This window comes from Neohortaea acidophila (assembly GCF_010093505.1).
Source record: "Neohortaea acidophila strain CBS 113389 unplaced genomic scaffold BDY17scaffold_9, whole genome shotgun sequence".
In the NCBI taxonomy this organism is placed as follows: Eukaryota; Fungi; Ascomycota; class Dothideomycetes; order Mycosphaerellales; family Teratosphaeriaceae; genus Neohortaea; species Neohortaea acidophila.
The window spans coordinates 274,777-301,159 of NW_022985518.1; the positions used below are offsets into that span (position 1 = coordinate 274,777).

Consider the following 26,383-nt stretch of genomic DNA (forward strand, 5'->3'; position numbering starts at 1 on the left):
CAACGACCACGTCTGGCACACCGAGAGCTCCGTGCGCCACGTGGGCAGCGATCTCGGCACGCCGCCGATGATCCCATATGCGCAGGGGCGCAGCTCGCAGGACTCGCATGGTAGTCCTAATCGCGCGGGCACGAGGAGTCCGGCTTGGGATAAGAGGCAGATGGGGATGGCTTGATTGCATGGATGGATCGACGGACGACCACGACGATGATGACGCGTTTGAATGAATGAATTACTGAGGTGAGTGTGTTTGCTGCACGGATTCGGTTTGGGTACGATTTCTTTGTCCCCGTTGGGCATGAGGGATGGGCACTGGCGGGCGGACGGGCGGGCGGACGGATGGCGGTGATAGGATTCCTCCTGGTGAAGATGCGAGAGGCTTTGATGAGGTTTACTTGTTTGCTTTTTCGGGCTGGCGCTTGTTTGCAATGCCAGCGGGCGTTTTCGGTGGCGAAGGGCGAGGCGAGAACCATCTGCTGTTCTCTTTTGCTTTTCTTTTCATCCGCGGGAAAAGGGTGCATGGCTGCTGCGGGATGCTCGATGCCTCATGAAGGATGAGTGGCAGCTGGAGGGGTTTAAGCAGGGAAAAGGAGGATGCAAGACGTCTACATTACGTATCTCCTGCTGCCGCTTTGTTATGGGCGAGAGCGATTGCTGCTGCTAGCTCTCCAAGAATGCTAGCATGGTTCAAACACTTGTTCTGCTCTCAATGTTCGACAAAGGTGAAGTGAGCGGGTGAATTGACTTTCTAGACTTGGCTCTAAATCCTGCTAGTTGTTACAACACCCGCCAGGAGTCCGTTCCAAGCAACAACAGAAGAGGGAAGTCGAGACGAAAAGAAAACTAGAGGCCGCCATACAGACGAGAAATAGCAGTGCTTGCATTGACAACAAACGCAAGCACGCAAAGAAAGAGCAGGAGAACCTCCCCAGCCAAAAGAAAAGCCATGAAGATCTCGCCGTAAAACGCCGTCGCTTCGTAAGAACAGCATGCCGCATAATCAAAGATCCATCGTGGCCCGCTTATGTATCATCACACACCCAAGAAGCAAATCTCAAACAAAGGAAAATTCCACAAGCAGTCCGCCTCTTTCCCCGCTCAATCAGTATGGGACGGCGATGACGAAGCCTTGGGCGTCGGATCCGGATCGTCGTGCACATAGTGCGGCTTGGGCGTGACATCGACATCGTCTGCGTTCGATCCGCGGCCTTCTTCCGCAGCAGAGTCCATAGCAAATACCACAGCATGATCTCCAGGTTCGCGCGGGAAGAGCATAGGCGGAGTGAGTTTGCCTTCCGCCTCGACTTCCGCGGCCGACTCCTCAATAATGGGGCAAGCGGTGGAATCGAGTTCGGACAAACCCCCAGCGACATGCGTCTTTTCGGACGAGGAGGGGTCCAGCGTTGCGCCCGCGCCGCCGATTTCGTCGGTGGAAACGACGCTGCCTTGAGAGTTTGTGCGCATCATTTCGGTCCCGAGCTTGGAGCTGCGTTTGATGACGCGGCGCGGGGAGCGGGTGCGCGTGCGCGTGCTGCGCAGGTGGCCGAGCTCTTCGTCTTCGTCGTCGCCGCTTTCGGCTGTGGAGGAACTCTCTTGGCGCTGCTTTTCGATTGAGCGGCGCTTGGCTTCGATGGCCTCGCTGGAGGGCTGCTTGCGGAGTTGCGGAGGGTCGGCGGTGGGCTCCTCGGCGTCGGGAGTGCCTAGGGCGGCGGGAGCGGAGGACTGCGCGATCAGACGCGGCCCATCGGGCAGGGCTTCGTCGATTTTGGGCTCGGAGGAGATACCCAGGCCGCCGAAATTGCGCTCGAGTTCTAACTGGTCGAAGTCGCCTGTTGCTTGACGGCTGACGATGACGGGTACGCTGCCATATGGACTGTCCGTTTCCCCGGTTTGGCTGGAGTCGATTGAATCTCCTCGACTGCTAGACAGTGCCGGCCCAAAGCCCGCGAAGCCGGATGAGTTGGTGGTGGTGGGGCTGTCATCACGGACTTGCGACTCTCGACGTAGGCTGGACTGCGCAAAGGGCTGTGCTGCGCTCGGCTGCCAGCCTTCAGGTGCAGGCTTCCACTGGCAGAGGTGGGCGAGGACGTCTTCGAGTTTCTCGCGAGTGGGAGGCTTCTCGATCATGGCATCGAAGTGATGCGTGGCCGGTAGCTCCTTGAGATATCCAGTAACGGCGACGATCGGAGTGCGCGCGTTGGGATTGTGCGTCTCTCTGATCATACGCGCCACATCCGTTCCATTCATGTGCGGCAGTCGATACTCCATCAGGATGATGTCGAACTTGACGTCGCTCATGCCGTACTGTACGGCGTCTGTGCCAGTCGTAACAGAGATGGTCCGGCATCTCAACTTCTCCAGCAGGCGCTCCATGACAAGGCGCGAAACGGGATGATCTTCGCAGATGAGCACATCCAGCGTTCGGAAGGCAGGGCCGTCGGCCAGACTGACTACCGATAGTCGTCTCGAGCTCGTCCGCCGCCGATGCACCCGAAGAAGAGCAGCCTTCTGCCGCGTGTCTTCGTTGTCGGACGAAGATGGCGAGACGTCAAACACGCCGCTTCTGCGCTTGTGATGGGACGGCACGAGTTCAGGCACGAGATCACCATCTGCAGACCCGAGGGTGTGGGAGCGCTGTCGGGAAGATGGAACACTGCTTTGCCGCGGCTCCGGTACACCTCGGTCCATCGACATGGAGATGTTAATGGAAGTTGGCCTCGGCCCTTTGACAGGTGAGGATGCGTTGGAGGGCACTTTGTGAGTGGATGGCAGCCTGGGCGGCTGGTCGAAAAAGGAGCCGGGCTGTAAGGAGTTGGGGTTGCCTGTCTGCTGAGACAAATGAGAAGACCCGCTTGACGTTTTGCGGCGTTCGTGCAGGCCCGTGGAGAATTGCACGAGCATTGGCGACGCGACATGCGGGTTGCGATTGGGCGAAGATTCCGCTTGGCTGCTCGATACTGAAGGCGAGTGCGAACGAGGCCCTCTGGTAGCCGATAAAGTGCGACTCAGCGGCATTTGTAGTATCGGACTCGACTCGAGGGAGGGTGCTGGCGAAGGCGAGGCAGCCGCTGAACTGACTGCAGTCCCGGCCGCGGTCCTGGCCTGGGCTTGCATTGCATCTGCACGAAGCTTCTGAATCACATCCTTGTTGGCCTTCTCAAGTACCGGCAGGTTCTTGAACTGGAAGTTACCAAAGTCGTCAGCAACGACAGGCTCGCTCAACCTCCGACTCCGAACATCTCGCACATGGGGTGGAATGTGCAACGGCATCAGGCTGCGTCTGACGGCGGCATTGACCTGATGTCGGACATGGGATAGAGCATCGTGCGGGCGATCAAGATAGTCAGCGCCAGGTGTATGGGCGGGAGAAGACGTTTGATCCTCAAACTCCGCAGCGAAATTCTCCATACTGGCACCTCGGGCATCAAAGTACTCCGTGTCCTCGGGGTTCTCGCTGGCGGGGACAAACGATGCTTGGTCCTCGCGTAACGTATCCCAGTTGATCTCAGAAAACCACGGATGCGCCTTGATCTCTTCTCCGCCATTTGCGTACTTGTCGTCTTTGTTTGAGCCAAGGCGCTCCTTGGGATCCAGACACATCAGCTTGTTCATGAGATCTTTAGCCTCAGCCGAGACCTCGTCTTCCTCATCTTCAGCTGGCCAGTGTATTCTTCGGTTCAGGATATTCTGAAACACTTCCTCCGGCGTCGGAGCATTGAAAGGAGGCCTTCCGTACAAGCACTCGAACAGAATGCATCCGAGGGACCACCAATCGCTCATTTCATCTTGCCCTGCACCTTTGATTGTTTCCGGAGCTAGGTAATCAGGTGTTCCAACGAAGCGTCTGGTGCTGTCTTCGGGGTCGAAGAGAGCCATAGCCGGCGGAGGCATGGCAAGCTGCGCATGCGTGTCTGGTTTGGAGTCACTGGAATTACTTCCCACAGGCTGGAGTACGTGGCCTTCGGTCGCCTCGCCAGGGGTTCCTTCTTCGCTGTGCGTCTCTTCTTCGATGGGGGTCCTGCCTTCTGCAATTGAAATCCTTCGAAAGGCAGTGGACAATGCATCACTGTCGGCACTGTCGCTCCTATGGCCGGAAGTCCGACGCGAGAGATCGCGCGAGGTGGAACTGTCGCGATACAGGTTGAAGTATGATGGTTGGTGGAGATCATTGCCAACAGCAGGGTGCAGAGCTGGCGTTTGAGCGGGAGAGTAGCCGCCTCCAGGGAAATCGAAGGATGTCGACCGCGACGACGTGATGGAGGTCGCACGCTTGAAGGGGCCAGCTTTGAGGAGATCGGGCGGCGCATCGTCAGGAGACGCATTGATCGCGCGCTTTTGCCTTCCAATGAGACCCATGCGAGACAGACCAAAGTCCGTTAGCTTCAGATGGCCTTTGGCATCGATGAGGAGATTGTCCGGCTTCAAGTCACGGTGTACGATCTGCCGGCTGTGCAAGTGCTGTACGCAAAGCACCACCTCGCCAATATACTTGGTCGTCCAGTCTTCCGGCAAAGCGCCTAGCACCTTGATCAAGGATGCACAATCTCCACCATTCAGGTACTCCATGACCAGGTAGAGGTAGTCCTTACTCGAAAAGGTCCAGTACAGCTTCGCAACGAAGTCACTCTCGCCTTGCCACATCATAATCTGTCGTTCCGCCTTGACATTCGTCACTTGATTTTTCGCCACCATGTCCGCTTTCTTGAGTACTTTGATCGCGTAGTAATCGCCGAGTGACTTCTTCTTCGCCAGGTACACGCTTCCAAATGCCCCTTTGCTGATCGGCTTGATGATCTCAAAGTCCTTGATGGATGTCTGCGGGGCACGGGGCTGCGGGTTGGAGACGACACCAGACAAGTGCGGTGAGCCCGGTCGCCTGAGCGATTCAGAAAACGCAGCCGAGGACTGTCGGCGATGATGCCTCGGAGCCTGCCCTCGAATGACGGGCGAGTGGAATTCGCTATGGGACAATATGGGCGAGGTAATTGGGGAGGGAACAGAATCGGAGGCGCTCAAGGCACCGCTAGGAAGCCTAGGCTTGGCCATTCGAAGGGGAGACGCAGGCGCGGCGGGACCTCGTCCGGGAGAAGGGAGGCGGTTGGCGCCAGCAGCAAGGCTCGGCAGGACCAAGCTCTGGCGCTTTCGTTCTCTTGACCGTGTGCTCGTAACTCGACTTAATGACATGTCGGCGCTGGGAGAGTCCACACGACGAGGCCCGCCCGAGGCAATAGAAGAGGGCATACTGCTGTCGCTTTCGGCGCCGGCGTCGCTCTCCATGGCGATTGAGCCGCGTTTGTATAGCATCGCAGGATCTACGAAGCCACCGCCGTACGACTTTGGCGTTGCAGCTCCTCCATGAGGGCTACTTGTTCGCGACGATCCCACGGAAGAAGGTCGGCGAACCAGGGAAGGATCCGACGCATTGCGAAGAGCCATGGCCATGGACGACGGACTGGGCGTGATCTTTCTTGAAGGGACATCAATTGGCTCGGTGTGCGCAGCTTGGCCACTCTCGGTCGCGACTTTGATCGTGTCGTCTTCCGGCTCCAACTGCTGCTCTGGAGTTTCATAATGCGAAGAGTCTTCACTCGATTCGCCCGAATCACTGATATCCCCTGCCTTGAGTCGATCGGCTTTCTGCAGGGCTTCTTCAATGCACTCCGCGACCAAAACCTCGTATTCGATGCGAATACGTTCAAAGTATTCCAGAAATCTGCGGTGGCGGAACACGGCATCGACCTTGGCCTTGGCCAGCTGCGAAGTGTCATCACATAGTTGGGCCAGCCCTTGCTCATTTTCCAGAGCGCTTGCGCTAGGAGATTGCCATTGCAAGACTTGCTGGATGTGGTTCTCCGATTGAGGCGACTGGGTGCGAATCTCGCCGGGGGCGCAGGCCTTGGAATCCTTCACACTGGGGGTATTAATCTCCATGGCGGTATCGCAAAGATCCAGCACCAGCTCCACAATTCTTGCCAAAGGCCGTCGAACGAGGAATGACTTGGCTCGTTGATGGCCAACGGAAGACTCACGAGAAAGCGCGGCGAGGTGAGCCGGAGAGCTTCGCCCGGATGAGTGTCCTGATGATGGGACGGAATTGGGGCCGATCGGTAGGCCTTTGTATTCCGCTTTCGGTACGGGTGTTGGAGAACCCGATTCACCAGTGGGATGCTTCGTTGCTCTTGTTTGCGCATCCAGAGCATCCAACACCTTGACAAGCGCCGATCGTTGCTCGTTGAGCGCGTCATGAGCTTCTTGCACTTCGACTTCGGCGCGGTGGTCTTCTGCGCAGAGTTCGGTGTGCTTTTCGAACCACCACGGGGTAATCTGGCGTTCACAGATTCGGCAAAGCACCGGTAGTGGGTTTGGGCGACTCTGGGGGCCATCTTCAGAAGCCTCGGTCAGCATCGTGAGATGGTTCACGAGGACTTCGGCTCCGACGCCAAGCGTTTCAACAAGTACAGTAGGCAAGTCGATGGTGATTTCGCGCGAAATGGCCGGGCGCACCATCCACATTGTATGACTCTCCTGGCCCGTCTGTCTGTCGTACACCATGATACCCTGAGCTTCAAGATCGATCGTTTCATCTTCAGGCTCTTTTTCGGCGGCATTCTCGGGGGTCAGAGCAGTCTCTTGGGTAAGCTCGTGTGCAGGTGAAGGCAGCTTGAACTCCTCTGGCGTGTCTTCTGGCGATGTGCCCTCCGGAGAAGCGACGTCGTCAGCCGGAGGTTGTGGAGACTTTCCCATGACCGAGAATCGGACAATGCGAGACTTGGAGTCATCGTTCCTCATCGACTCGACACATTCGGCAAACACGTTCTCGCTGCCCACGAGCACGTCGGCGATGTTCTTGCCCAGAATCTCCGACCCAGACTTGCCCGTGACGTCTTTCCATGAGGCACTCGCCCATTTGACCTTGCCATCCAGCTCCAACTCCAGGATGGCGTTCATGGATTGCTCCGCGACCTTTTTGAGATGTTCGCGTTCTTCCCGGATATCCATGCTAATTGTGCGGAGCATGTGCGTCTGATCCGTATCATGCTGCTCTTTCGATGATGTGTTGCCAGGCGGAGCCAAGGCACCGTCCTGGTTTGTTGTCTCGGCCATGATATGCGACTCTTGACCCGGCGTTGTGCGCGGATGTCACGCAGTTGGTGCGCGGGTGCCAGGCTTTGTGTGTAACGTGGTTGCCAAGCGGCGCGCCGGGAGGCCGCTACGCCCGAAAGAAGGAGCTGCCCATCGTGACGGTGATCAGGATGAGCAGAGGCGTGGGAGTTGAGATATGGGGAGGCGCTGGTGCTGCTGGTTGGCAGAGGGCGTTGATCGGAGCGGACAATGGAGGGCGGCGCGCGCGCGAGATCGGAGGGGTAGGACAAGGAAAGAAAGGCCGGCCCGAAGCGGCTGCGGCGCTCAGAATTTGTTCATACCCGGGAGGCACGGCGGGCTGGGCAGACAATGCACTTTTCTTGACAGTCCGAGTTGCGGCGGGAAGTTAGAAGAATGTCGGTAAGTCGTCGGCCACTCTATACACACACACCCTACACCTCTCCCCCAAGTGAGGTCCCACTTTCCTGACTTCTGGCCCGCCTTTTAGCGCGGCACTAACGGCCCGAACATCACTGACCAATGAAGAACCGCCGCTCTCGTAGATGAATAATGGATGGGATATGAATAGCGAGGTGGGGAATTCTATGAGATTACTGCATTGCTGGCTGTGTGATCACAATAACTGGGGATGTATCAGAAATGCTGTGATTCACGGGGCACGCTGATGGTGTCGGAGTGGCTCTGCAGATCTGTACGTTTTGACATTACATGATGAAGGAGGGTAAGCGGGACAGCGTTGCCGATCCGGTGCTGGCTCCGCCGATGAGAACTTTATGCAGCCATCTATCTTTGTGCATTCATTCATTGACAAACTTGGTTTTGCACGGAGGATGGTGTTCAAGACCGTCTGGGGTGACGTCGCTGCGAGTCCAGTGTCGCACGCAAGCTTGTCACGTGGAAGACACGTGATGATTCCCATCTCACCAGCACTTGAGCACCCAATAGAAAGCTGAGTCTCTCGGATTAGGTAGGTGATGATACGAATTGCGACGAATAATAATCGATCAACTATCTAGTAAGATACAGTCTCGGTTTTTCCCAACCGTGTAAACAACTCCAAGCTAACCCAGGGATATCTAGTCGTCAATCTGAATACCATCCTCCCTGCGCAAGGTCTCTACTTGAGCAAATGCCGATAAGCACCATTGGCAACTCGGCGATGATGCGTCCGAGTCTGCTCCTGCACAGCCTGGCGCTGCTTCTCAGCCGCCTGCTGAGCGCGGTACTCCTGAGCGGCTCGGTACTTCTCAGCCAGCACGTCGTCTTCGTACAAGCTGTCGGCATCGACGGGCCGGGAGCTCAGCTTCGTCCTGGCCTTGTCCATCATGCGGCTCATCGTCGACTTGTCGCTGTTTGACGACATTGTGGATGAGGCTTTGCGGCCAGTGTATGTTGAGGAGGCGTCGTTGGTGTAGACGATTGATGTGCGGCGAGAACCAGTTGACGTGGGCTTTGCGGACTGCGCGTATGCGGCTTCGAATTGAGCCATGTGAGCGGCAGTGGTGCTGACTGCGGGGCGTCCGTAATGCATGTTGGTGATTATTGGAGGTGGGTTGGTCGATGGAGAGGTTGTTATGGAAATTGATTTGAGGTTGTTGTGAAGATGAAAGTGTGGTGTGGTGGCTTTGGGAAGAGCTTTTGTGGTTTTGGTGGTCGATGAGGGTTGATTGATGAGTTGAAAATGTCAAACATGAGAACATGACAGTCTTTATATATTCACTCTCCATCCATGTCATTATACCAGACGGAGTTCAGATGACTCCCATCAATGCTTCGCTTCTGCCTCTCATTGGTAATCAAGGCTGCCTTGACATTGAGGCGGAGGTGGAGAGCTCGGAGTTCAATCCCGCGCCGCAAGAAGGCTGTGCTCGCGCCGAAAGGATCGGCCGAACAACCACGCCGAGCGACTCTTCGGAGCCGACGCTCGTCGATCTCGGACTGAACACCTACACGATGGATTCGGAGCTCTTGTCGCTGCAGTCGCTGCCACCAACCACGACAGTCGCGAAGCTGTTGCCTTACAAAAGCGACACACCAAACCGCGCGTCGCTGACGACGGGCATCACCCATCGCATTGTCTACCTGACTTCTTGATCCATAACCGAGGTGATGCAAACGTGGAAGGTCTGTAAGCACGTCTGTAAGACTCATCATGGTGCGTGTGGAAGCCAATGATCAAACACCATGCGGACACCTGCCTTTGAGTCACCGCTCCCCAGTCCGGCGAGGCTGATAATTCCCTGCGGTGCGGAGTGGAGACTCGGTGTCGGCGCTCGGCGTTGGAGGTCCGTCACGTCAGCCTTCCTTTACCTTGCATTTGTTACGCGGCCCTCGAGGCACCAAGACTGTACCTGACGAAGCCCATGGGATTCAGAGCTGTCGTAATGTCGTGCTCGGAGTTCAGTGTTCAGTATGTTGACTCTCATGGCCCTCAGTTTGTCAGCTTCTGTCCTCCACTTCTTCCATGAGGTTCTTCAATTGGCTTCCTCGGTCAGCCTCTTTGCTCAACAACGACGACGGACGAGCTCACAGGGCCTGACAACTCGACACATACTCTACAACCCTGGACGTGAGCAACAATGAGTCGAGACGTAAGGTACAATATTCGCTCTAAACGGAGCAAGTAAGCTGACTTGGCATGTCCCACACCTGCGATCCTTCTGACCATGTAGATGGAGGATTGGTCTCACATGAGCTCCGTGATCCGCATGAAAATGATCGACGTGGAGCAGAGGGCAAGATGACACCATGACCACGAACCGTTCGGAGTTCAAGATGACAGCAACGTGTCGGAGCCAAGGCCCGGTCGGCACTCCGAGTACCGTAAGCGTATACAATAGCACGAGCTCTCGATAGTCACGTGCGTCACTGAACCCGCGGGTCGGTCCAAGACACCGACGACGGATTGTGGTACACGATCTCGACTACACCTTGCACCTCGCCTAGATTCTTGGCAGCGCAGGAGGGATCCCCCTATCAAATCGCAGCGCAGACATGGCAGATATGATTGTCAGGCCCAAAGATGTGCGTCGTTGCTGGTGTTGGTGGTGGAATGAACGAAACTCCGTTCAACAATGGCATTTAGACTCGTCCGCCTCGGACTGCTCGCCATTGGAGCATACGCGCTCTTCGATGACCCGGAAAGTTGGAGACAATACGTCGATGGCAGCGATCTTCATCAATTCGTCACGGTAGTTGGCACTCTGCCTATCTCCTTGAATAGATCTGACTTCGTGTGACAGCGTCCTGACATAGCTGCGCCGCGGTACTCGGTGATCAAGCATCGCCCAGACGCAATATCTCCGGGTTATTATTTCGTAACACCGCATGGCGCTCTGAGCAAAGCGGCACCATATGCCGGCGAACCACACTTTGTGCCTTGCACCAACGGCCCACACATCTACGACGGCGACGGAGTGAGTGGCGCATCGTATAGCTTCACATCCCAACTAACTCACCTCTCAGGAACTTGTCTGGAGCGGCGGACCGACATATAAAAACCGGAACGCCTACAACTTCAGACCGCTGCGAGTGAATGACTCCGACGTGCTCACCTTCTACGTCCCGGCCTTGCATGCCCCGAGCGGCCCCGGGAATGTCATTGAGCGGACGGGGTTCGTCCTCAACAACCGCTACGAGGAACTCAGCCTGACCACTGTTGATCCTAAATACATCCTCGACGCGCACGAATTCTACCTGCAGCCCGATGGCAAGTCGACGTTGCTCACCACGCGCAAAATCGCGAACGCAGAGGGCTCGGGCATCAATCAGACCCTGCGACAAGTCTTGTACGCCGGCTTCCAGGAAATCGACACCGCTTCCAACAAGGTCCTCTTCGAATGGAATCCCAATCCATCTACCGGGATACGCGTGAATGAGAGTTGCGATGTGACGAACAAATTCAGCACTGAGGAGAAGCTCTGGGACTTCTTCCACATCAATTCCGTAGACAAGTTTGCCAATGGCGATTACCTCATCTCTTCCCGCCACATGAGCGCCGTGTATCGGATCTCGGGGCGCGATGGAAAGGTCGTCTGGACACTAGGCGGGTGTTTCAATCAGTCCGATTTCCGTATGGCCGACGATGTACCCTTCTTTTGGCAGCACGACGCGCGTATCCTGGTCGAAGACGGAGACCAAATCATCCTATCGGTGTTTGACAACGCCAGCGATATCAACGATTTGGGCGAGCCTACGGGGCATAACCCCCCGATCGGCAAGATCCTTGCATTGGGTGAGACTCCTTCTTGAACTTCTTACTAAATCGGAGTTACAAGGATGTTGCTGACCCGGTCCAATTCGTCTGACCAGATATGGCCAGTCACCCCATGAGTGCCAAGTTGATCCGACGATTCGATCGACCCGACAAAGGCCAAACCCCGGCCGAGGGCGGCATGCGGTTACTAGGCCCCATCACAAGCGTAGAGGATGTGATGTCCGCCCATGTGTTGGTGAATTGGGCGTTTGAGGGCTACATGAGCGAGTACGACGCCAACGACAACCTGCTCCTCGAAGCGCGCTTCCTCTCAGTAAGTCCTTCCACTAACCACACTAGCGCACGACAGGCAACTAATCAACGTTACCACGACCGCCAGGACCGCAAAAGGACCTACCGCGCCTACAAAGCCCCCTTCAAAGCCTACCCAACCGAACCCCCCATTCTCAAAGTCCTCCCAATCCCCTCCGCATCATCCCCCTCCCAACTCGCCTCCGCCTTCTACGTAAGCTGGAACGGCGCCACAGAAGTCACGCACTGGCGCTTCCACGGCAGCGCAAACAACGTCCCCACGTCCTTCACCCCCCTAGCCAACACCAGTAGACGCGGCTTCGAAACCTCCCTCCTCATACCACAATCCATCCCCTTCGCGTACGCCGAAGCATTAGACGTCCACGGTCAAGTAATCGGTACCTCAGACGTCGTCAGCATCGCCTCGACTCCAGGTGGCGGGGAGCACCCCAGCTCCTCCGCCGCGGCCACAGCAGGGGAAGAAGAATTCCACTCCGCGCCTGCAGGCGGCATCCTCCGACTAGGAAGACCCGAGGGCCCGCTGCAGGGTGTCGCCTTGCTTATCGTATTGGCTTTTGCAGTTTACGGCTTTGGCGTGGCGGGGTTGAGGGTGCGGAGTGCGGTGCGCAGCGCGAGGCGGAGTAAAGGGGGCAGAGCGGCGCAGGAGTACATGGATGTACCGCTGGAGGATGTTTCTGAGCGGATGTGAGTCAGGATTGCGGTGGGCGGGAATGGGAAGGGAGTTGCGTCGTGGGTTTCAACTCCGATGTGTGCGCGCTCGGACATCTTGTCGTCTTCGTACGAGGGGCGGCGGAGCTGGGATTTGGGCCGCGAAGCTTTACGAGGATGTCGGAGTTAGGGGCGTCATGTTTCGCGGACTATGGATACGATGCGACGACCGCGATAGGTGCGTGGGCGGAATTTTCTCCGTTGACGATCAAGCGTATTGCAAAATGGTTTGTCAGGAGGCTGGTGTCTGTAAGATATTTCCACAAGGCTGGGTCCTCGCTATGGATAGGTATGCAAGATGTAAATAGATGACAACCACCAGGGCTGTGCTGTTCAATAGAACGAACCATCGCAAGATCGCCAATCACAAAAGGGTATCGTAGAGTCGTATCAGAAGCCGTAAACCACATCATCTCACCTCTCGCCCTTCACTACACCCTCTTTCTCCGCCGCCCTCAATACCTCCGCCGGCTCCGTAAACCCAAACTTCTCCGCAGCGACCGCAGGCGTGGCACCATCCAGATTCCTCCGCTTCGGATCCGCCCCGAACGACAGCAAAACCTTCACCATCTCCGTGAAGCCCGAGAGCGCGGCGCAGTGCAGCGGCGTACTCCCATCGCCCATCAGGTGATTCGGATCGGCGCCCGCGCGCAGGAGGAGTTCCATATTGCGCTCGTGGCCCGGCCACACGGCCCAGTGGATGGCAGCGGTGTTGATGAAAGACGGAATGCTGAGATCGGGGTTGTAGGAAAGGATGAGCTGCACGAGATCGGGTTTGCCATGCTTCACGGCGTACATAATGGGGCTGGTTTTGTAGCAGTTGAGGTTGTTGACGTCCGCGCCGACTTCGAGGAGGAAGCGCGCGATTTCGACGTCGTTGGCTTTGCACGCTTGGTGCAGCGGGGCGGAGGAGGATTGCTTCATTGTGGGGTTTATGGCGGCGCCGTGGGCTATGAGAAGCTCCACGGCGTCGAGCTGGCCTTTGCCTGCTGCGCCGGCGAGGGGGGAGAGGGTGCCTGGTTTGGGGGGTTTGAAGGCGTCGTAGAGGTCGCGGACGATGGTGGGCGTGTTGATGTCGACACCGAGGTCGAGGAGTTGGTGGATGCTGTCCGTGTCGCCTTCGCAGGAAGCGATGTAGAGGCGATGTGCGAGGCGCTTCTTTTCCTTGTCGCTGAGTTCGGATGGGGTTGTTGGTTGCAGATCGAAGGGAGATATCGCTGAGTCTGTTCGGGTTGTGGCCACGGGAGAGAGAGTGGGTGACACGGGTGGACTGAGTGTATAGACTCGATCGGTGATGTGTGCTGTCTCGCCTATGGAAGAGGGAGGTGATGGGGGAGTGTAGTCTTCTCGTGCGATTGTGGACCCGGGGCCGTACTCGAAGGAGAAGTCGCCGCTCCAACTTCCGCCTCTGTGCGAAAGGTATCAATTATGGAGATCTCAAGGGCGAGGATTTACGACATCACGAGACATACCGACTCTGGATCGCATCGTTGAATTGGAAGTTGGACCGGTCCCATGCGGCCATCGAATCGTAGACCATCGCTGCTAGCCACCGTCGTGCCGGAGTAGACACGGTGATGCTATGAGCCTCTTAAATTCAGAATGAAAAACAAGACGCAAACTATGGACGAGGAATGGTCGAAAGGTGAGGGCGTAGAAAGACAAAAAGAAGACAGAATCAAAGTAGAAATGTTGGCGCTAGCTGTTCAGCTCACCTGCACGGCCAGAGATACACAAATCAGCCGCGGACGGTGGAGTATGAGGGGTGGAGGCGATAATCGCACATGCACTGCTCAGTAGGACTTCCACCGTATGTCGAGAATCGACGACATTAACTCCCGCCTGCTCACACCAGCCCAGTGCTCGAATGAACGCAGATTTCGCAAAGAGCATGCGGTGAAGGTCGTCGGGACCACATGCGCTGTCTTGCATACAGTGGGGTCGACGGAAACCTTGCAGCGGCCAGATTGAGGCTGAGCGTGTCTTTCATGCATGCGCTTCCGACGGCACCCATGTGCGAGTATTGAAACAAGTGCAGCCTCAGCATATCACTGGTACATGCATGCCCTGGACGATACTGAGGAGAAGGTAGAAAGTGAGGTTTGACCAGGAAGACCGTCCTCCTCTTGCTGCCTCAGGTATTCAGGTCAGGCTGCAAAAGGCTAGCGTGCAAAAGTCGCGGGATTGTCGCGTGCATCGCCGCACGTCACCTTCAACTTCCACCACTCACCAACCGGAGCCCTCACCCGCGCTCCTCACCAGCGGATACACGCACCCTCACACACCGATGCCACCGCCTCTAACCTCGTAACACATGTCACCATGTCCGCCAAATTGAAACTCAACACCACTGGCAAGGCCAGCTCTCCAACCCCGAGCGCCGCCAGTGCAACCGCAACTCCAGCATCAGGCAGCGGCTTCAAACTCAAGCTCCACGCCTCCCAGCCTCCGACCCCAGCAACAGAGACCCCCGTCTCAGCCGGCCCAGCGAAGAGCGGCAAAGCAGCAGCTGGGAAGAAGCGCGCAGCAAACGACGACACCATCTCCCCCGCTCCCAAACGCCCCAACAAGAAGCAAGGCACAGGCCCTTCCCTGGCTCGCAAGATCTCCATCAAACTCGGCCCGGGTCCAAGTGCTGCTGCGGCACCCGTCCCGTCCACCCGCGGCATTATCAAACTGCCCCTCAAGAAGAAATCCGCCGCATCGCAGCCCAAAGTGCGCGGTATCATCGTCCGAAACAACCACCCTCCCCCTCGCATTCCCGGCCATGGATACGACAGCGAAGACAGTGATGCAGAGGAAGACCCGGCCGTCCAACAAGCCTTCATCCTCCGCATGGAACCGGGTGAAGACTGCGAATACATCCGGGAGGCGATTGCGAATGGCAAGATCGGCCTGCCACCCGACCAAAACCCCGCTGCGGTGTCGTTACGCTTCCTTGATAAGGACTATAGGCGAGCCATCGTCAACGTACGCGGAAGAATGTATGCGGCGGCGATGGTCGATCTACCGTGCGTTGTAGAGACGATGAAGAGCTGGGATCGGAAGGGCTGGTGGAAGGTAGCGGACGTGTGCCAGATGCTTCTCGTCCTGGGGCCTGTCGCGAATGAGGAGCAAGCTAAAAAGCACGCGCTGCCCCGCGAAGTGGATCCGGAAACGATGCAGTACGCCCACGGCCTGACGCCTCCCATGAAATACGTGCGAAAGCGAAGATTCAGGAAACGCCTCAGCTACAAAACAATTGCGAACGTAGAAGAAGAAGTCGAGCGCCTGCTGAAAGAAGACGAACTCGCCGAGCTCAACGGCGGCGAAGTCACACTGGAATACATCGACCGCTCGGACCTCGAGCGCGGCGCAGACCGCGACACGCCCATGTTCGAAGACGAAGAAGGCAACGCCATCGAGACCGTCGAGACGGGCATGGAGGGCGACGAAGACGGCTACTACGAAGAAGAAGAGTACGAAGCGGACGACGCCGAGCTCGACCTCGAAGGCAACCTGCAGGCCATGTTCGACGAAGACGCCAAAGCCTCCGCCACCCCCGTCGCCGCAGACCTCATCTCCGACTCCCCCGCTCCCATCGCAGACCAAGCCGCGTCTTTCTCCGCCGTAAAAAACGCCGTCAACGGTGCAGCCGGCCTCGCAGCCGGCGCCGACGCGCAAACTTCCGATGAAGACGCGCCCGCCTCATCGGATGAAGACGACGACGACGACGAAAGCGACGCCGACTCCCCGGACGTCATGGACGAGGACGCCGCCGCGGCCGCCGCAGAGCGCAATCAGCAAATGCAAGAGGTCGCGGATCTGGAGAAGGAGGTTGAGGCGCAGCGGGTGAAGGTGAGCAATACGACGAACCAGTTGTTGAAGCAGCGCGCTGTGGCGCAATTGCGGGCTTTGGAGGAGGATTTGCGGGTGAAGAGGGATGTGCTGGGCGTTGGGGATGGGGATGTTGATGGAGAGGGAGAGGGGGGTGGGGAGGATGGGGAGGAGCTTTGAGGGGAGGAAGAGAGGATTAGAGGATGCAAGGGTTCCTTACGAAATGGTTATCTGCGCAGCCGACATACGCCGTCCATACAAAATTCAGATATGACATAACCCGCATCACTGCATCAAAATCCCCCCGTCATTCCCTCCATCTAAACAAAAATTCAGAAATCGTAACACATAAGCATCAGAGTGTCAGACATCCATCCCCACCAGCATCACTCCAGCAAACCGACATGGAACGCATCAAACCTGCACAGCACTCGTCGCCAACCCCCTGCGCAACCCCAACCCCTCCCTCCCAACAACCTCCCGCGCACACCCCCCAAGTCCACCCCCAACATTCCCCGCCCCACCCAGCACCCCCTCCCCAACACCACCTTCCAATCTCCCCGCCTCCCGCCCCATGCTATACCCCGCGCCAAAACTCAGCGCGCTCAACGCAACCACGACGCCGGCGGAGACGAGCCATGTCAGCAAGGTAGGGGAGACGGTAGCAAGGAGGTCGTCGTTGGAAGCGGTGCGGCGGGCCTTTTTGAGGGAGCGGTGCCTTTCGCGGCTGGAGGTGCGGGCCTTGCGTTTGCTTGGGTCTTGTTGTTGGGTTTGATTTTGGTTTTCGAAGGAGGTGGAGGTTGTGGAGGTTGAGGTGCGGCGGAGGGTGGGTTTGAAGGTTGGTTCTTGGAGTTTGGGGGGTGAGGGGGCGGGGCTGGATGCGGGGTGTTGCTGGGAGGTGGTGTCTGGTGCTGGGAGTTGGGAAGCAGGGATGAGGCGGAAGGAGGTCGGGTCGACTCTGTTGGAGCGGGTGGTGGGTGGTGTCGGGCGTTTGGCGGAGTCGGATTTGGGTAGGCCGCGCGCGGCAGCGGCGCAGGAGAGGAGAGTGGTGAGGCTCGAGCGAAGGGCTTCGTCGTGTTGTGCTGCGGCGTTGTAGGATGGTGAGAGGATGTTGTGGGGCATGTGAGAGGTGTTGTGCTGCGAGGCCGGAAGCGAGTGTCGGTATGAGGGCCGTCTCTGGACGGGGAAGTAAGAGCCAGGCACGGGCTGGCTGGAGTGGCGAAGCTGTCCGCTCGGCGGGTGCGAAAATGCGTTCGGTTGGGGAGTGAAGCACTGGTCATTGCTGATGGGATAGTTGATGGCGGTGCGCGCATCATCTTCCGCCAAAACCTCATCGAGAGGTGCTGATCGCTGGGCAGAGCTGATGTTGGGTTGGTTCAAAAGAGGAGGGGAAAAAGGGCCTTCACCGGACGAGGTCAAGACTCGGTCTGATTCACTTTCGCTTTCCTCGTACTCCTCTTGACTGCTCGTGCCGCCCACGCTGACCTGGCGATGGGAGATGCTCAGGGTGGTGGGTCTGCTTAGCCGAAAGGAGCGTCTTCTTCGCCCGCGGGAATCTTGAGGCACACGAAGGGCAGCGTGATCGACTTCATCAGCAGCGGACGAGAGAGATGATGAAGATGGTTGGGAGGAGATGTCGACCCATGATTCTAGAGGGTATGGATTAGCATACTCGAGATCGTCGACACTGTCTTCTGGCATGTTGAGAGCTCGTCAAGTAAGGTATCTCGTCGATTGCCGAGAAACAGAGAGGTATATGCAATGCTTGGGGTATGACAGGTTTCACACTGACCTTCGGAGCGTGTGCGCGGGTCAAATGATGCGGAACGAGAGGTCATCTCGACCGCAGGAGCTGGCCGATGTACGTGATCGCTTGATCGACGAGTAGCATGGTGACTTTCCATCGCGCGGACTGCGTCCCTCGATGGATGGATATGCTTTTGATAGAGTTCTGATGCCTTTCCTCGTCTTGACTCCCAAACGTGCTCAATGTCTTATCGATCGTCCCACTCTTGACCCCGCCGCTGTCGGAGGAGCTGTCCACGGGCGGTGTAGAGTGGAGGGGAGTGTCGCAAGGGAAGGGTGATGCAGTTGGCGAAACAGGCAACGCCGATGATGCCAGACACGAGCTTGCAAACACTCGTCTACGCCTGCGCAGTGGCGAGAAGGGAAGGTCGGTGTGTGGTGTGTGTGGTGTGGGCGGTGATGTCGACGTGCCTTGCACCTGACTGCCCTTGGGTGGGGGGGATGTGGGGGTGCACGGACGCGCATGATTGGAATCCTGCAGTACCGAAGATGGAGCGTCGATCACGCGTCACGCGGCTCAAGCGATCCCTTCCGCCTGCCATCTTCAATAATTGTACATCATCCTGTGAACACCGCGGGTAAGACACAAGGGCATGCTTGCTCGTGTCTCATTGATCGCTTTATTAGGCATATCTAAGGTTTGACTGGGATTAGTCATGATCAAGTGCTTCGCTCCGTGTGCCTGTGTCGCTTAGGACAATGCTCCTCACGTTCCCACTCGAAACTGCGCCTGTCCATACTTATACAGCGCGCGCAAGAACACATGATATCCCACCCCGCCCACATGATCCTGCACATAGAACATCTCCGACAGCCGCGCCTGCCACGGCGGATACCCGTCCAGCACAATCTGGTCCCCAAACAAGATGATGAGGTCCGGCTCCATCATCACTGACTCGCTAATCTCAGCATCGATGAGCTCGCTGCTAATGTCCTCCGGTGACAGCTTGCCATGCTGCGCCATCTCCGCCAGCGTTTTGGTGAGGTCAACGAGCGTCTGCCGCCCGTCGCTCTCGTCTATGAGCATGATGGCGAGGTGTGGGTGATGGACGTGGCCATCCGCATCATCGCCATTTGTCGGGGGCTCGGGAGATGTAGGTGGACTGTAGGAGGGCAGGTGCGGAGCTCGGAGGGATATCGTGGGCTTCGATGCCGCCGCCTCGCCGTAATAAGATGTCATCGTCCGCGAGATCCGGCGGTGTAAATGCGGCAGCGAGTGTTTAAGAATCCCCGTGCGTTCGTAGATCGAGAGCACCGGAATGCCCGCGCTCGCCGTCCACGCCGCAATCTCGCACGCATCGTTCATCAGCGTCTCAAGACTGTCCTTGTCCCCGCCCGCCGGCGACTGTTGTAGTATCACGCTCAGGTGCTTGGGCACTTTGCTCAAATTCTTCATGTCCTTCTTGATGAGCTCGGGGGTGCGGTGGTGGTAGTAGAGCACGGTGAAGATCTGGTTGACCACGGCATGGTAGGCTTCGCGGAGCCGGATGTAGACGCTGAAGAAGACGTGGATGATGGTGAAGATGAGGCTGTGGATGGCATGGCGGATCGCCGGCCGTACTCGCTTTTTGTGCTGGAAAAGCGGCGATTTGTGGGCTGCTGAGGAGTGGGAGGTTTCGGGTTTGGGGGTCGGTGGGAGGTAGGGTTTGAGGAGTCGTTCACGCTCGCGGGCGGAGAGTCGCCTTCCTTGCTCATCCACGTCGGCGTGGAAGGCTTGAGCGTGACGTGCTCCCACCATGTTATCGGAAGAATGCGGTGGTCGAAAGGTGTGAGTGCATTCGTAGCAAGTGTGGTTTTTGAAAGATTGTGCAACGTCAATGGAGAAAGCGTTGTCGAGGCTGAGAAATTTAGGGTTCGGGACGATGACGAAGGGCCGGCAGCCGAGCCACAGGGCTGACGACCGGTGGGTGCAGGCAACAACTTCAACACCACGTCCAGACATCGCTGCGCCTACTCATCAATCCGTTTTCATGCCTCAACCATATGCAGTACACTAGCATTGTCTTGCGTTCTTGGCGGCTGGTCACCCTACGCCACAGCTGACCTTCAACAAACGACCATCAGCAGCGAATCGCTCCCCAAACAGTCACGTCCATAAGCAACCTCGAACGACCCGACTTCAACCAGCATGCAGTTAACAAGTACTCAGTTCCTGAGAGCCTTCTTCCTCCTCGTCTCAATCCCTTCCTTGGCGGCCGGCTACGCGGCTTACTACTACTCTGAATATGCCACGGTTGGCGTAGTCGTCTTCACGGCGTGGAATGCGATTGGGATATACTGCTCGCGGTGTTCGTGCCATCTTCTCTCTTCACAGACTATTGGACCTGACTGACTGTCCTATTTGACAGATTTGAAAGTGGTCAAGGATCCGGACCCGAGGGAAAAGTATCGTGTGGAGAACGAGGTCGATGAAGCCATTGCAAAGGATGAGGGTCTCGTATAAACGGCTTGCTTTATACCGCTTTCTATGATTTCTCGTGTCGAGATCTCTATGGAGGAGAGGCGACAAGTGAGGTTGTCTATCTCGAACGTGGTGACAGCACTGCTATGTGCCGCATTCTATGGACAGCATATGGCAATCCTCAAGCTCAATTCAGTCACCTCGAGTTGCCGTAAGGCCCAATTTGAGTCGAGCATGACTTGGATGTGCTCTGATCGCCAGATCGGCCATGCATACCCATGAGGTCTCATCCCACCATGACGTGCGACGGATTGAAATTATAATATATCGCTCACAGCTTGTGTTAACTGCGGTTCCGTGAAACCTAATTTCCAACGAGCTCATCACCTCACGAAACTCAGTTCACACCTACACTTTCGCCGAGTCAGGATTATGAGGTACTTTCCACCTCTGATCACATCAGTACCTGCAGCAGCTCGCTCCCCCGCCCCGACCTCGATGAGAATGGCACGGGCAGGCCCGACAACCATCGAATTATTAGCCTTTGTCGTCTCCATCAGCATCCCCGCATGGCTGCTAATAAACAAGTACATCTCCCACCAACGCCGGAGTTGCCGAATGGGTGCTTGGCTCGGTTTTGTTGCGTGGAACGTGTTTGGGTGTTTCCTCATGGCTACCTAGTGCGTGATGTCTGTGTATGCAGGAGTGTTCACGGATCTGACGAGCGCGAGCAGTAGCAGCGAAGCCCGAAGACTTCGACGGGAGAGGCAATTCGTTATGCAGGAGAAAAGATGATCTTTTCACCTGGAATGCTTGGAGTTGATCGAAGCTTTGCGCGGTACTCTCGACAGATCGTCACACAACGACGACGAGGACACTTATTGAACGACCAATAGCGGAGGTGAGGCCCCCTCTGAACAGTCGCCCTTAGCTCTACAATCCTGCTTCCACTCCTCCATCCACGCTTTGACGAAGCGGCGCTCCTCGGCTTGTACAGAGACGATGCGGGGAGGCGGCAATTTCGGGGTTGTTTCGTTCGGGAACAGCGAGTTTTCGTCTTCGTGATGGAGACCTTGTGGGATCATCATGAAGGGCTCGCTGGTGGTGCTATTGCGGGGCGAGGCTCCATATGCTAGCGATCTGTTAGTACTCTACTGCCGAGTGCCGGATTCTACAGATTTGGTAGTACTCACCAAAGGCGTGTGGCGTCGCTGGTCGCCACGGATCCCACTCTCCATCGATAACAGCCAGTCGTGGGTAGTGAATGTCATAGCCTCCGAACTTGTTGACCTCCTCGACATCCGGTGGGTCGGTGATATTGAATGCCTCACGACAGACAGTGCTGAGATACTCGAGATCGAGGGTCCTCGAGATCAGTGACATTTGGTCTTCTGGAACACCCGAGCCAGTGGGGAGGTAGCCCCATTCCGTGCAATATTGATAAGCCCACGAGCGCCAGACGTAGTCCTTCAACTCGTGTTGTTGATAGAATGTAGAGTTCAGATTGGAGAAGCAGTGGTCGTGTGTATGACCTTCATTTTGGCAGACAGACACAGCCGTGAGGTTCATCCAGCCCACGTAGTTGAGAAGCTGATTCACGAGAAGAGGGTCCGCGGTATAGCCGCCGTCTTCGATGACTTCCTCCGCCAGAGATCGCTTGCTTTCCGTCTCGGGGAAGAGGACGACCAAGCTGCTGAGGTTGCGGCAGAATTCGTAGAAGTTGTCCTGTGAAACTTCAGGGTCCCAGTTCAGGCCTTGCCACGACCCGACTCCGGACGACAGTTGGTTCGCAAAGTCGACGTCATGTGTAATGTGGTCCAGGCCGAAGAGATGCTTCAGCTTGTGAATGGATTTCGACTTCTTCTTGCCCATCAAGATATTGTCGGCCATCTTGGTGAACAGCTTTTGAGTTGTCATGCAGAAAGTCGGTCCATACTCCGCCGGAGTTGCATAATATTGCCAGTAGTCCAGGATGGCTTTGGTGACTCCGGCGCTGCTGATGGAGCCCCAAAAGACGTCAGGATACTTCACCCGCAAGAAAGCGGAGATGGACCCGGGGTAAGAGCCGCCGTAGCTGAGATATGCCGTAGTGTGACTTGTGAGATTCTTGTCTTCCAGCCCTGGGAAGACGATGTTCTGAGCAAAGTAGACCTCATCAGCGAGCGCTTGCTCAGTCGTCAAGAAGCGCAGGTTTTCCGTGGACAATGAGTCTGTAGGGAAAGACTGGCCGTAGTAGCGATGCTCTAGCACCACTCCAATGCCATTCGTGGCTTCTGCTAGCTGTGCTAGAATGCCCTTTTGCATGTACACCAGCCGGCTCGTGGCGTCGGTCTCACCAGACTGCAGAACTATGACGGGACCACCGGGAGAGTAGTGAGATGCATCGAGCCAATACCGGTTCTTGAACGTCCCAGATTTGTCTGGTTTGTATCTAGAGCTGTTGGGGAAATGATTGACGGGCAAGTCGATGTGTCTCACAGGATACAGCTCGCTCGGGTCGACATCGTTTGTTTTGATGACATTGGCTCGCTCAATGGCCTGAATGCCAGCATGTCAGCTCTTGTCCTCCCTGACGTGGCCATGGAACTCACCTCTCGTCGGACATGGTGGATGGTCCTGCCTCCGGAGCCGAATGGTAGCCGTCCGTCAATGGCATTCGTGCAGGCAAGGAAGAAGCACACCACGGAGTACGCGGAGCTGTAGAAGGTTTTCATCGGTGCTTCAAGATGACTCTTTGTGAAGTACGCAATGGGTGTCACGAGATACTTTGTCTGTTGTTCTCATCATGGTGACAGTGGAGTAGCATTGATGCCTCAGGCGTCAGTCAGCAGGAAGCTTTGACCCACGCTCGCCGGGGCACGACACTCCACCCCGTAGGCCACTCGAGATGCTTGTCTCGACTACATTGAACCTGCGAGGATTCAGGTTTCCCTGAATTCAACTCACGACCTGGCTATGAAACCGAGCAATAGATGACCTCTCCCCACCCACACCATGGCGCTGCGCAACGCCGTCGAAGCAACCCCATACCAAGCAACCCGATCCCCCTCGCTCCAAACAACGCGCAACACCCAAACCTTCACCCTCGACACCTTTAGCAGCAAAGACTTCATCGTCAAAGACTTTGTCGAATCCCTCTCCGACGCGGCCACCTCGACTCGCCGCTCAGGCCAAGGCCTTAGTTCCACCAATGCCTACCAAGCCAACCAAGCCTTCGACCCAAAGCCCCTCATCCGCACCTTCGAGAGCGCCTTGTCTCGGCTTAAGACGCTGAGTGAGGACTTGGAAAGTCGGGAGAATGAGCTGAGCGGGAGTGTGCGGCGTGCGGAGGGACAGCATAATTCGAATGTCAAGTCGCGCGAGCGTGAACTGGAGAAGGCTATTGATTCATTTCAGCGGCTCGAGAGGACTTTGGATGGCGATGGAGATGTGGGAGGGAATGCGGCGATGAGAATTGGCGAGCGACTGGAAGAGCTGGATCGACAGCGACAACGCGCGCAAGATGCCAAGTTCATTTTGCATTGCTGGCTGGAGGTCAGTGAAAGAGGAGATCTGTCTACGCTGGAAGATGTACGGAAGACTGGTGGTGGGGATGGGAAGGTGAGATGTGCACACATCGCTCGCCAGCTCCTTCGCATCTCTCAGCGAATCGGACCTCAGGTGGATGGAAGCTCGGCACCGCAGACGAATGGCGTGCACTTTGCAAATGGAACGAACGGAGACTCACGCGATCGCTCACCTGGTGGCAACTTGCGAAGAAAAGACGGCAAGACACCGCGCGAAGTCATTGAGAAGTTCTTGGAGATGCTGGAAAAGGATCTCCTCCGCTCGTTCGACGAATTCTACCGACGGCAGAATTTCGATGGCATGAGAGAGTGTGCGACAGCACTGCGCGACTTCAGTGATGGCAACTCGGTCATCTCACTTTTCGTAAATCAACATCAGTTCTTCATCGATCGCTCCCAGCTCGTCACGGAAGAGCTGACCACGGATACGGACACCTGGGATCGACTGGCCGATCCTGATGTCGATCCGCCAGGAGTGGAGCCAAGCCTGCAGTCTTTGATCGACGAGGTGAAGATGGTGGCGCAGGAAGAGAGCTTCATCATCAAACGCGCTTTTCCATACTACGATGAAGTGCTGGCTCGCTTCATTCAGCGTGTGTTCCAGCAGTCGATTCAGCAAAGATTGGAGATGGTGCTGAACAAAGCCGACGACGTCTCGTCGCTTGCTTTTCTGCGGTCCTTGCAAGCCTCGAGGTCGTACATCGCCGCCCTGGTCGAAGACCTGAAAGCTCATGGTCTGACCGAGCATCCCGAGCCCGTCTCATCGGTCATTGCTGCCGTGCTCGATCAACAGCTTGACGAGCTTTTTATCCCCTACTTCACTGGCTCTTCCTACATCGAACGGGAGAAGCGCAATCTGAGCGAGCTTTGCGAAGGCTTGCTCTTCAAATTCACACTTTACCATTCGAAGCGGCGAAAAGGGCAGGCGTCTTCGAACACCTATATCACAGCGATCTCGCAACGAGCGAAAGATTGGACAAGCAATGCCCGGGAAGTGTACACGGAGAGACTGAACAACATGGATCTGCCGGAGAACCAGAAACGCATCATGCTTCGGGTTGCGAGACTTGGCGAGAAAGACCACGCTAATCTCAAGAGCGAAAAGGACGTTGATGTCACCGACGAGGATGGGCAGCTCAGCTTACCATTCACTAAGCGTATGCTCAGATGGTTGGCAGAGGGAGTGGGTAGGGGCTTGGAGCTGACTGGTGGCGGCAACGAAACACCAAAGGAAATGCGAGAGCTCCATCAGCTGCTGATTGCCAACATGGGTGAAATCTACCTCGAAACAGCGCTCGACGCAGCAAACGACGCCGCAACAGCCGCCGAATCCAACATCCGAAGCGAACCCGACTTGACCTACATCACGGACCTGCGCTCCGCCATCAGCGTGCTCCACCTCATGCTGACCACCATCCAAGTGCTCCTCCTCCCCCTCGCCGCCAGCAACCTCACCGTCCACCGCGAGCTCGAAAAGCGCACCAACGATTTCATCGAACGCATGGAAAACAAAATCGACGCCATCCTCCAACGCACCATCGACATCGCCATGACCTGGACCTCCAAACTCCTCTCGCAACAACGCAAAATCGACTTCCGCCCCCGCGACGACACCAATCTACAACTCGACCAGCTCCAAACCCCCACATGCCAACACGTCGTCACCTTCCTGTCCCGTCTGCAGTCGCGCGCCAGCACCGCACTCTCCGGCCGCGCCCTCGAATCCTTCAGCCTCGAGCTCGCCCTCGGCCTTCGCACACTACTAGTCGCGCACTTCAAATCCTACCAAGTCAGCCTGACGGGCGCCCTGCTCGTCAGCAAGGACATCACGCGCTACATCCAGCTCTTTCGCAGCTGGAACCTGCCCATGTCGTTCGAGCCGAGTCTCGAGGTGCTGACGGAGATTGCGAGTATTTTCGTCATTGGGCCGGAGGCTTTGCGCGATCGGTTGCGCAATGTGGGCGGTGGGGGCAGTGGGGGATTGCAGGGGGTGGAGAAGACGGATTTAAGGCCGTATGTGTTGCGTCGGGAGGATAGTGGGACGATTGGAGTGCAGGCGGTGCTTAACGCTTTGTGATGTTGTCTGTTGTTGTTGTCGACTAGGAATTCTATGATACCCTTTACTTTGCGCGAGGCTCTGGGCTGATGAGATCAGGACACTGTCCGGCTTTCACGTTCGCGCCTGCCTGTGCAGCTCATGTGAGCTGATGGCACCTGACCCTAATCGCAACCGCATGGGGGCTTTGCTTGTCGATACTTGTCACATACGACCTGCCCGACTCAACAAGCCGCACTGATGAGCAAGATTGTTTCCAGACTTCGCTGCTTCGTTCAAGGGCCTTCAAGATTTCCTTATCGACAAGTGAGCGCAGACTCCGCCAACAACACCGACAGCTTTCCTCGCCCACCACCGCCGTCATCCTCCAGCCGACAGTGCACCCTCACCACAACTCC

The 26,383-nt window shown here is 56.6% G+C and overlaps 11 protein-coding genes across 11 annotated transcripts; 5 read left to right on the forward strand and 6 right to left on the reverse strand.

The window, feature by feature from the left end:
* Positions 1–705: 705 nt before the first annotated feature.
* On the reverse strand, positions 706–7,104 carry BDY17DRAFT_284340 (uncharacterized protein; the record flags this gene model as incomplete). Its single annotated transcript, XM_033732094.1, has 2 exons — positions 706–6,639; positions 6,712–7,104. The coding sequence occupies 2 exons, from the start codon at positions 7,102–7,104 to the stop codon at positions 1,099–1,101; spliced, it is 5,934 nt and encodes a 1,977-aa protein (XP_033587051.1). The 3' UTR covers positions 706–1,098.
* A 789-nt stretch (positions 7,105–7,893) lies between these two features.
* Positions 7,894–8,862, reverse strand: BDY17DRAFT_301852 (uncharacterized protein). The gene has a single exon (XM_033734315.1). The coding sequence runs from the start codon at positions 8,838–8,840 to the stop codon at positions 8,352–8,354; it is 489 nt and encodes a 162-aa protein (XP_033587052.1). The 5' UTR covers positions 8,841–8,862; the 3' UTR covers positions 7,894–8,351.
* A 1,316-nt stretch (positions 8,863–10,178) lies between these two features.
* BDY17DRAFT_326384 (ASST-domain-containing protein) lies at positions 10,179–12,320 on the forward strand (the record flags this gene model as incomplete). The annotated part of the gene is made up of 5 exons (XM_033737506.1): positions 10,179–10,295; positions 10,347–10,520; positions 10,570–11,338; positions 11,416–11,633; positions 11,700–12,320. 5 exons carry the CDS (start codon positions 10,179–10,181, stop codon positions 12,318–12,320), a joined length of 1,899 nt encoding a protein of 632 aa, XP_033587053.1.
* A 365-nt stretch (positions 12,321–12,685) lies between these two features.
* Positions 12,686–14,055, reverse strand: BDY17DRAFT_348057 (ankyrin repeat-containing domain protein). Its single transcript, XM_033738136.1, has 2 exons — positions 13,813–14,055; positions 12,686–13,748 (listed from the first exon to the last, which is right to left on the reverse strand). The coding sequence occupies exons 1-2, from the start codon at positions 13,878–13,880 to the stop codon at positions 12,755–12,757; spliced, it is 1,062 nt and encodes a 353-aa protein (XP_033587054.1). The 5' UTR covers positions 13,881–14,055; the 3' UTR covers positions 12,686–12,754.
* A 508-nt stretch (positions 14,056–14,563) lies between these two features.
* Positions 14,564–16,270, forward strand: BDY17DRAFT_269827 (TAFII55 protein conserved region-domain-containing protein; the record flags this gene model as incomplete). The annotated part of the gene is made up of 2 exons (XM_033731938.1): positions 14,564–15,748; positions 15,845–16,270. Coding segments are annotated over exons 1-2 (1,512 nt in total), but the record flags the coding sequence as incomplete, so codon positions are not given.
* Positions 16,251–18,350, reverse strand: BDY17DRAFT_355363 (uncharacterized protein). The gene is made up of 2 exons (XM_033738268.1): positions 17,949–18,350; positions 16,251–17,805 (listed from the first exon to the last, which is right to left on the reverse strand). Exons 1-2 carry the CDS (start codon positions 18,058–18,060, stop codon positions 16,571–16,573), a joined length of 1,347 nt encoding a protein of 448 aa, XP_033587056.1. The 5' UTR covers positions 18,061–18,350; the 3' UTR covers positions 16,251–16,570.
* Positions 18,351–18,535: 185 nt separating this feature from the next.
* Positions 18,536–19,773, reverse strand: BDY17DRAFT_301866 (Decaprenyl diphosphate synthase-like protein). The gene has a single exon (XM_033734316.1). The coding sequence runs from the start codon at positions 19,698–19,700 to the stop codon at positions 18,669–18,671; it is 1,032 nt and encodes a 343-aa protein (XP_033587057.1). The 5' UTR covers positions 19,701–19,773; the 3' UTR covers positions 18,536–18,668.
* A 101-nt stretch (positions 19,774–19,874) lies between these two features.
* Positions 19,875–20,744, forward strand: BDY17DRAFT_301869 (uncharacterized protein). Its single transcript, XM_033734317.1, has 2 exons — positions 19,875–20,250; positions 20,311–20,744. The coding sequence occupies exons 1-2, from the start codon at positions 20,091–20,093 to the stop codon at positions 20,403–20,405; spliced, it is 255 nt and encodes an 84-aa protein (XP_033587058.1). The 5' UTR covers positions 19,875–20,090; the 3' UTR covers positions 20,406–20,744.
* On the forward strand, positions 20,737–21,332 carry BDY17DRAFT_193748 (uncharacterized protein). Its single transcript, XM_033730028.1, has 2 exons — positions 20,737–21,043; positions 21,098–21,332. The coding sequence occupies exons 1-2, from the start codon at positions 20,796–20,798 to the stop codon at positions 21,156–21,158; spliced, it is 309 nt and encodes a 102-aa protein (XP_033587059.1). The 5' UTR covers positions 20,737–20,795; the 3' UTR covers positions 21,159–21,332.
* On the reverse strand, positions 21,242–23,134 carry BDY17DRAFT_284350 (serine carboxypeptidase S28-domain-containing protein; the record flags this gene model as incomplete). Its single annotated transcript, XM_033732095.1, has 3 exons — positions 22,955–23,134; positions 21,557–22,901; positions 21,242–21,495 (listed from the first exon to the last, which is right to left on the reverse strand). Exons 1-3 carry the CDS (start codon positions 23,075–23,077, stop codon positions 21,242–21,244), a joined length of 1,722 nt encoding a protein of 573 aa, XP_033587060.1. The 5' UTR covers positions 23,078–23,134.
* A 223-nt stretch (positions 23,135–23,357) lies between these two features.
* Positions 23,358–26,006, forward strand: BDY17DRAFT_312384 (exocyst complex component Sec10-like protein; the record flags this gene model as incomplete). The annotated part of the gene is made up of 1 exon (XM_033735616.1): positions 23,358–26,006. The coding sequence occupies one exon, from the start codon at positions 23,358–23,360 to the stop codon at positions 26,004–26,006; it is 2,649 nt and encodes an 882-aa protein (XP_033587061.1).
* Positions 26,007–26,383: the final 377 nt, after the last annotated feature.

What these genes read in the sequence shown, in the direction of transcription:
- BDY17DRAFT_301852 (XM_033734315.1), bottom strand. Translation starts at nt 8,840, where the DNA reads ATGACATGGATGGAGAGTGAATATATAAAGACTGTCATGTTCTCATGT.
- BDY17DRAFT_301869 (XM_033734317.1), top strand. Translation starts at nt 20,091, where the DNA reads ATGCAGTTAACAAGTACTCAGTTCCTGAGAGCCTTCTTCCTCCTCGTC. An exon ending in TGGGATATACTGCTCGCGGT is followed by an intron (nt 20,251 to 20,310) that starts GTTCGTGCCATC and finishes CCTATTTGACAG; the next exon opens with ATTTGAAAGTGGTCAAGGAT.
- BDY17DRAFT_301866 (XM_033734316.1), bottom strand. Translation starts at nt 19,700, where the DNA reads ATGGTGGGAGCACGTCACGCTCAAGCCTTCCACGCCGACGTGGATGAG.
- BDY17DRAFT_193748 (XM_033730028.1), top strand. Translation starts at nt 20,796, where the DNA reads ATGAGGTACTTTCCACCTCTGATCACATCAGTACCTGCAGCAGCTCGC. An exon ending in TGTTTCCTCATGGCTACCTA is followed by an intron (nt 21,044 to 21,097) that starts GTGCGTGATGTC and finishes GAGCGCGAGCAG; the next exon opens with TAGCAGCGAAGCCCGAAGAC.
- BDY17DRAFT_348057 (XM_033738136.1), bottom strand. Translation starts at nt 13,880, where the DNA reads ATGGTCTACGATTCGATGGCCGCATGGGACCGGTCCAACTTCCAATTC. An exon ending in AACGATGCGATCCAGAGTCG is followed by an intron (nt 13,749 to 13,812) that starts GTATGTCTCGTG and finishes CCTTTCGCACAG; the next exon opens with AGGCGGAAGTTGGAGCGGCG.
- BDY17DRAFT_355363 (XM_033738268.1), bottom strand. Translation starts at nt 18,060, where the DNA reads ATGGAAAGTCACCATGCTACTCGTCGATCAAGCGATCACGTACATCGG. An exon ending in CCCGCGCACACGCTCCGAAG is followed by an intron (nt 17,806 to 17,948) that starts GTCAGTGTGAAA and finishes CATACCCTCTAG; the next exon opens with AATCATGGGTCGACATCTCC.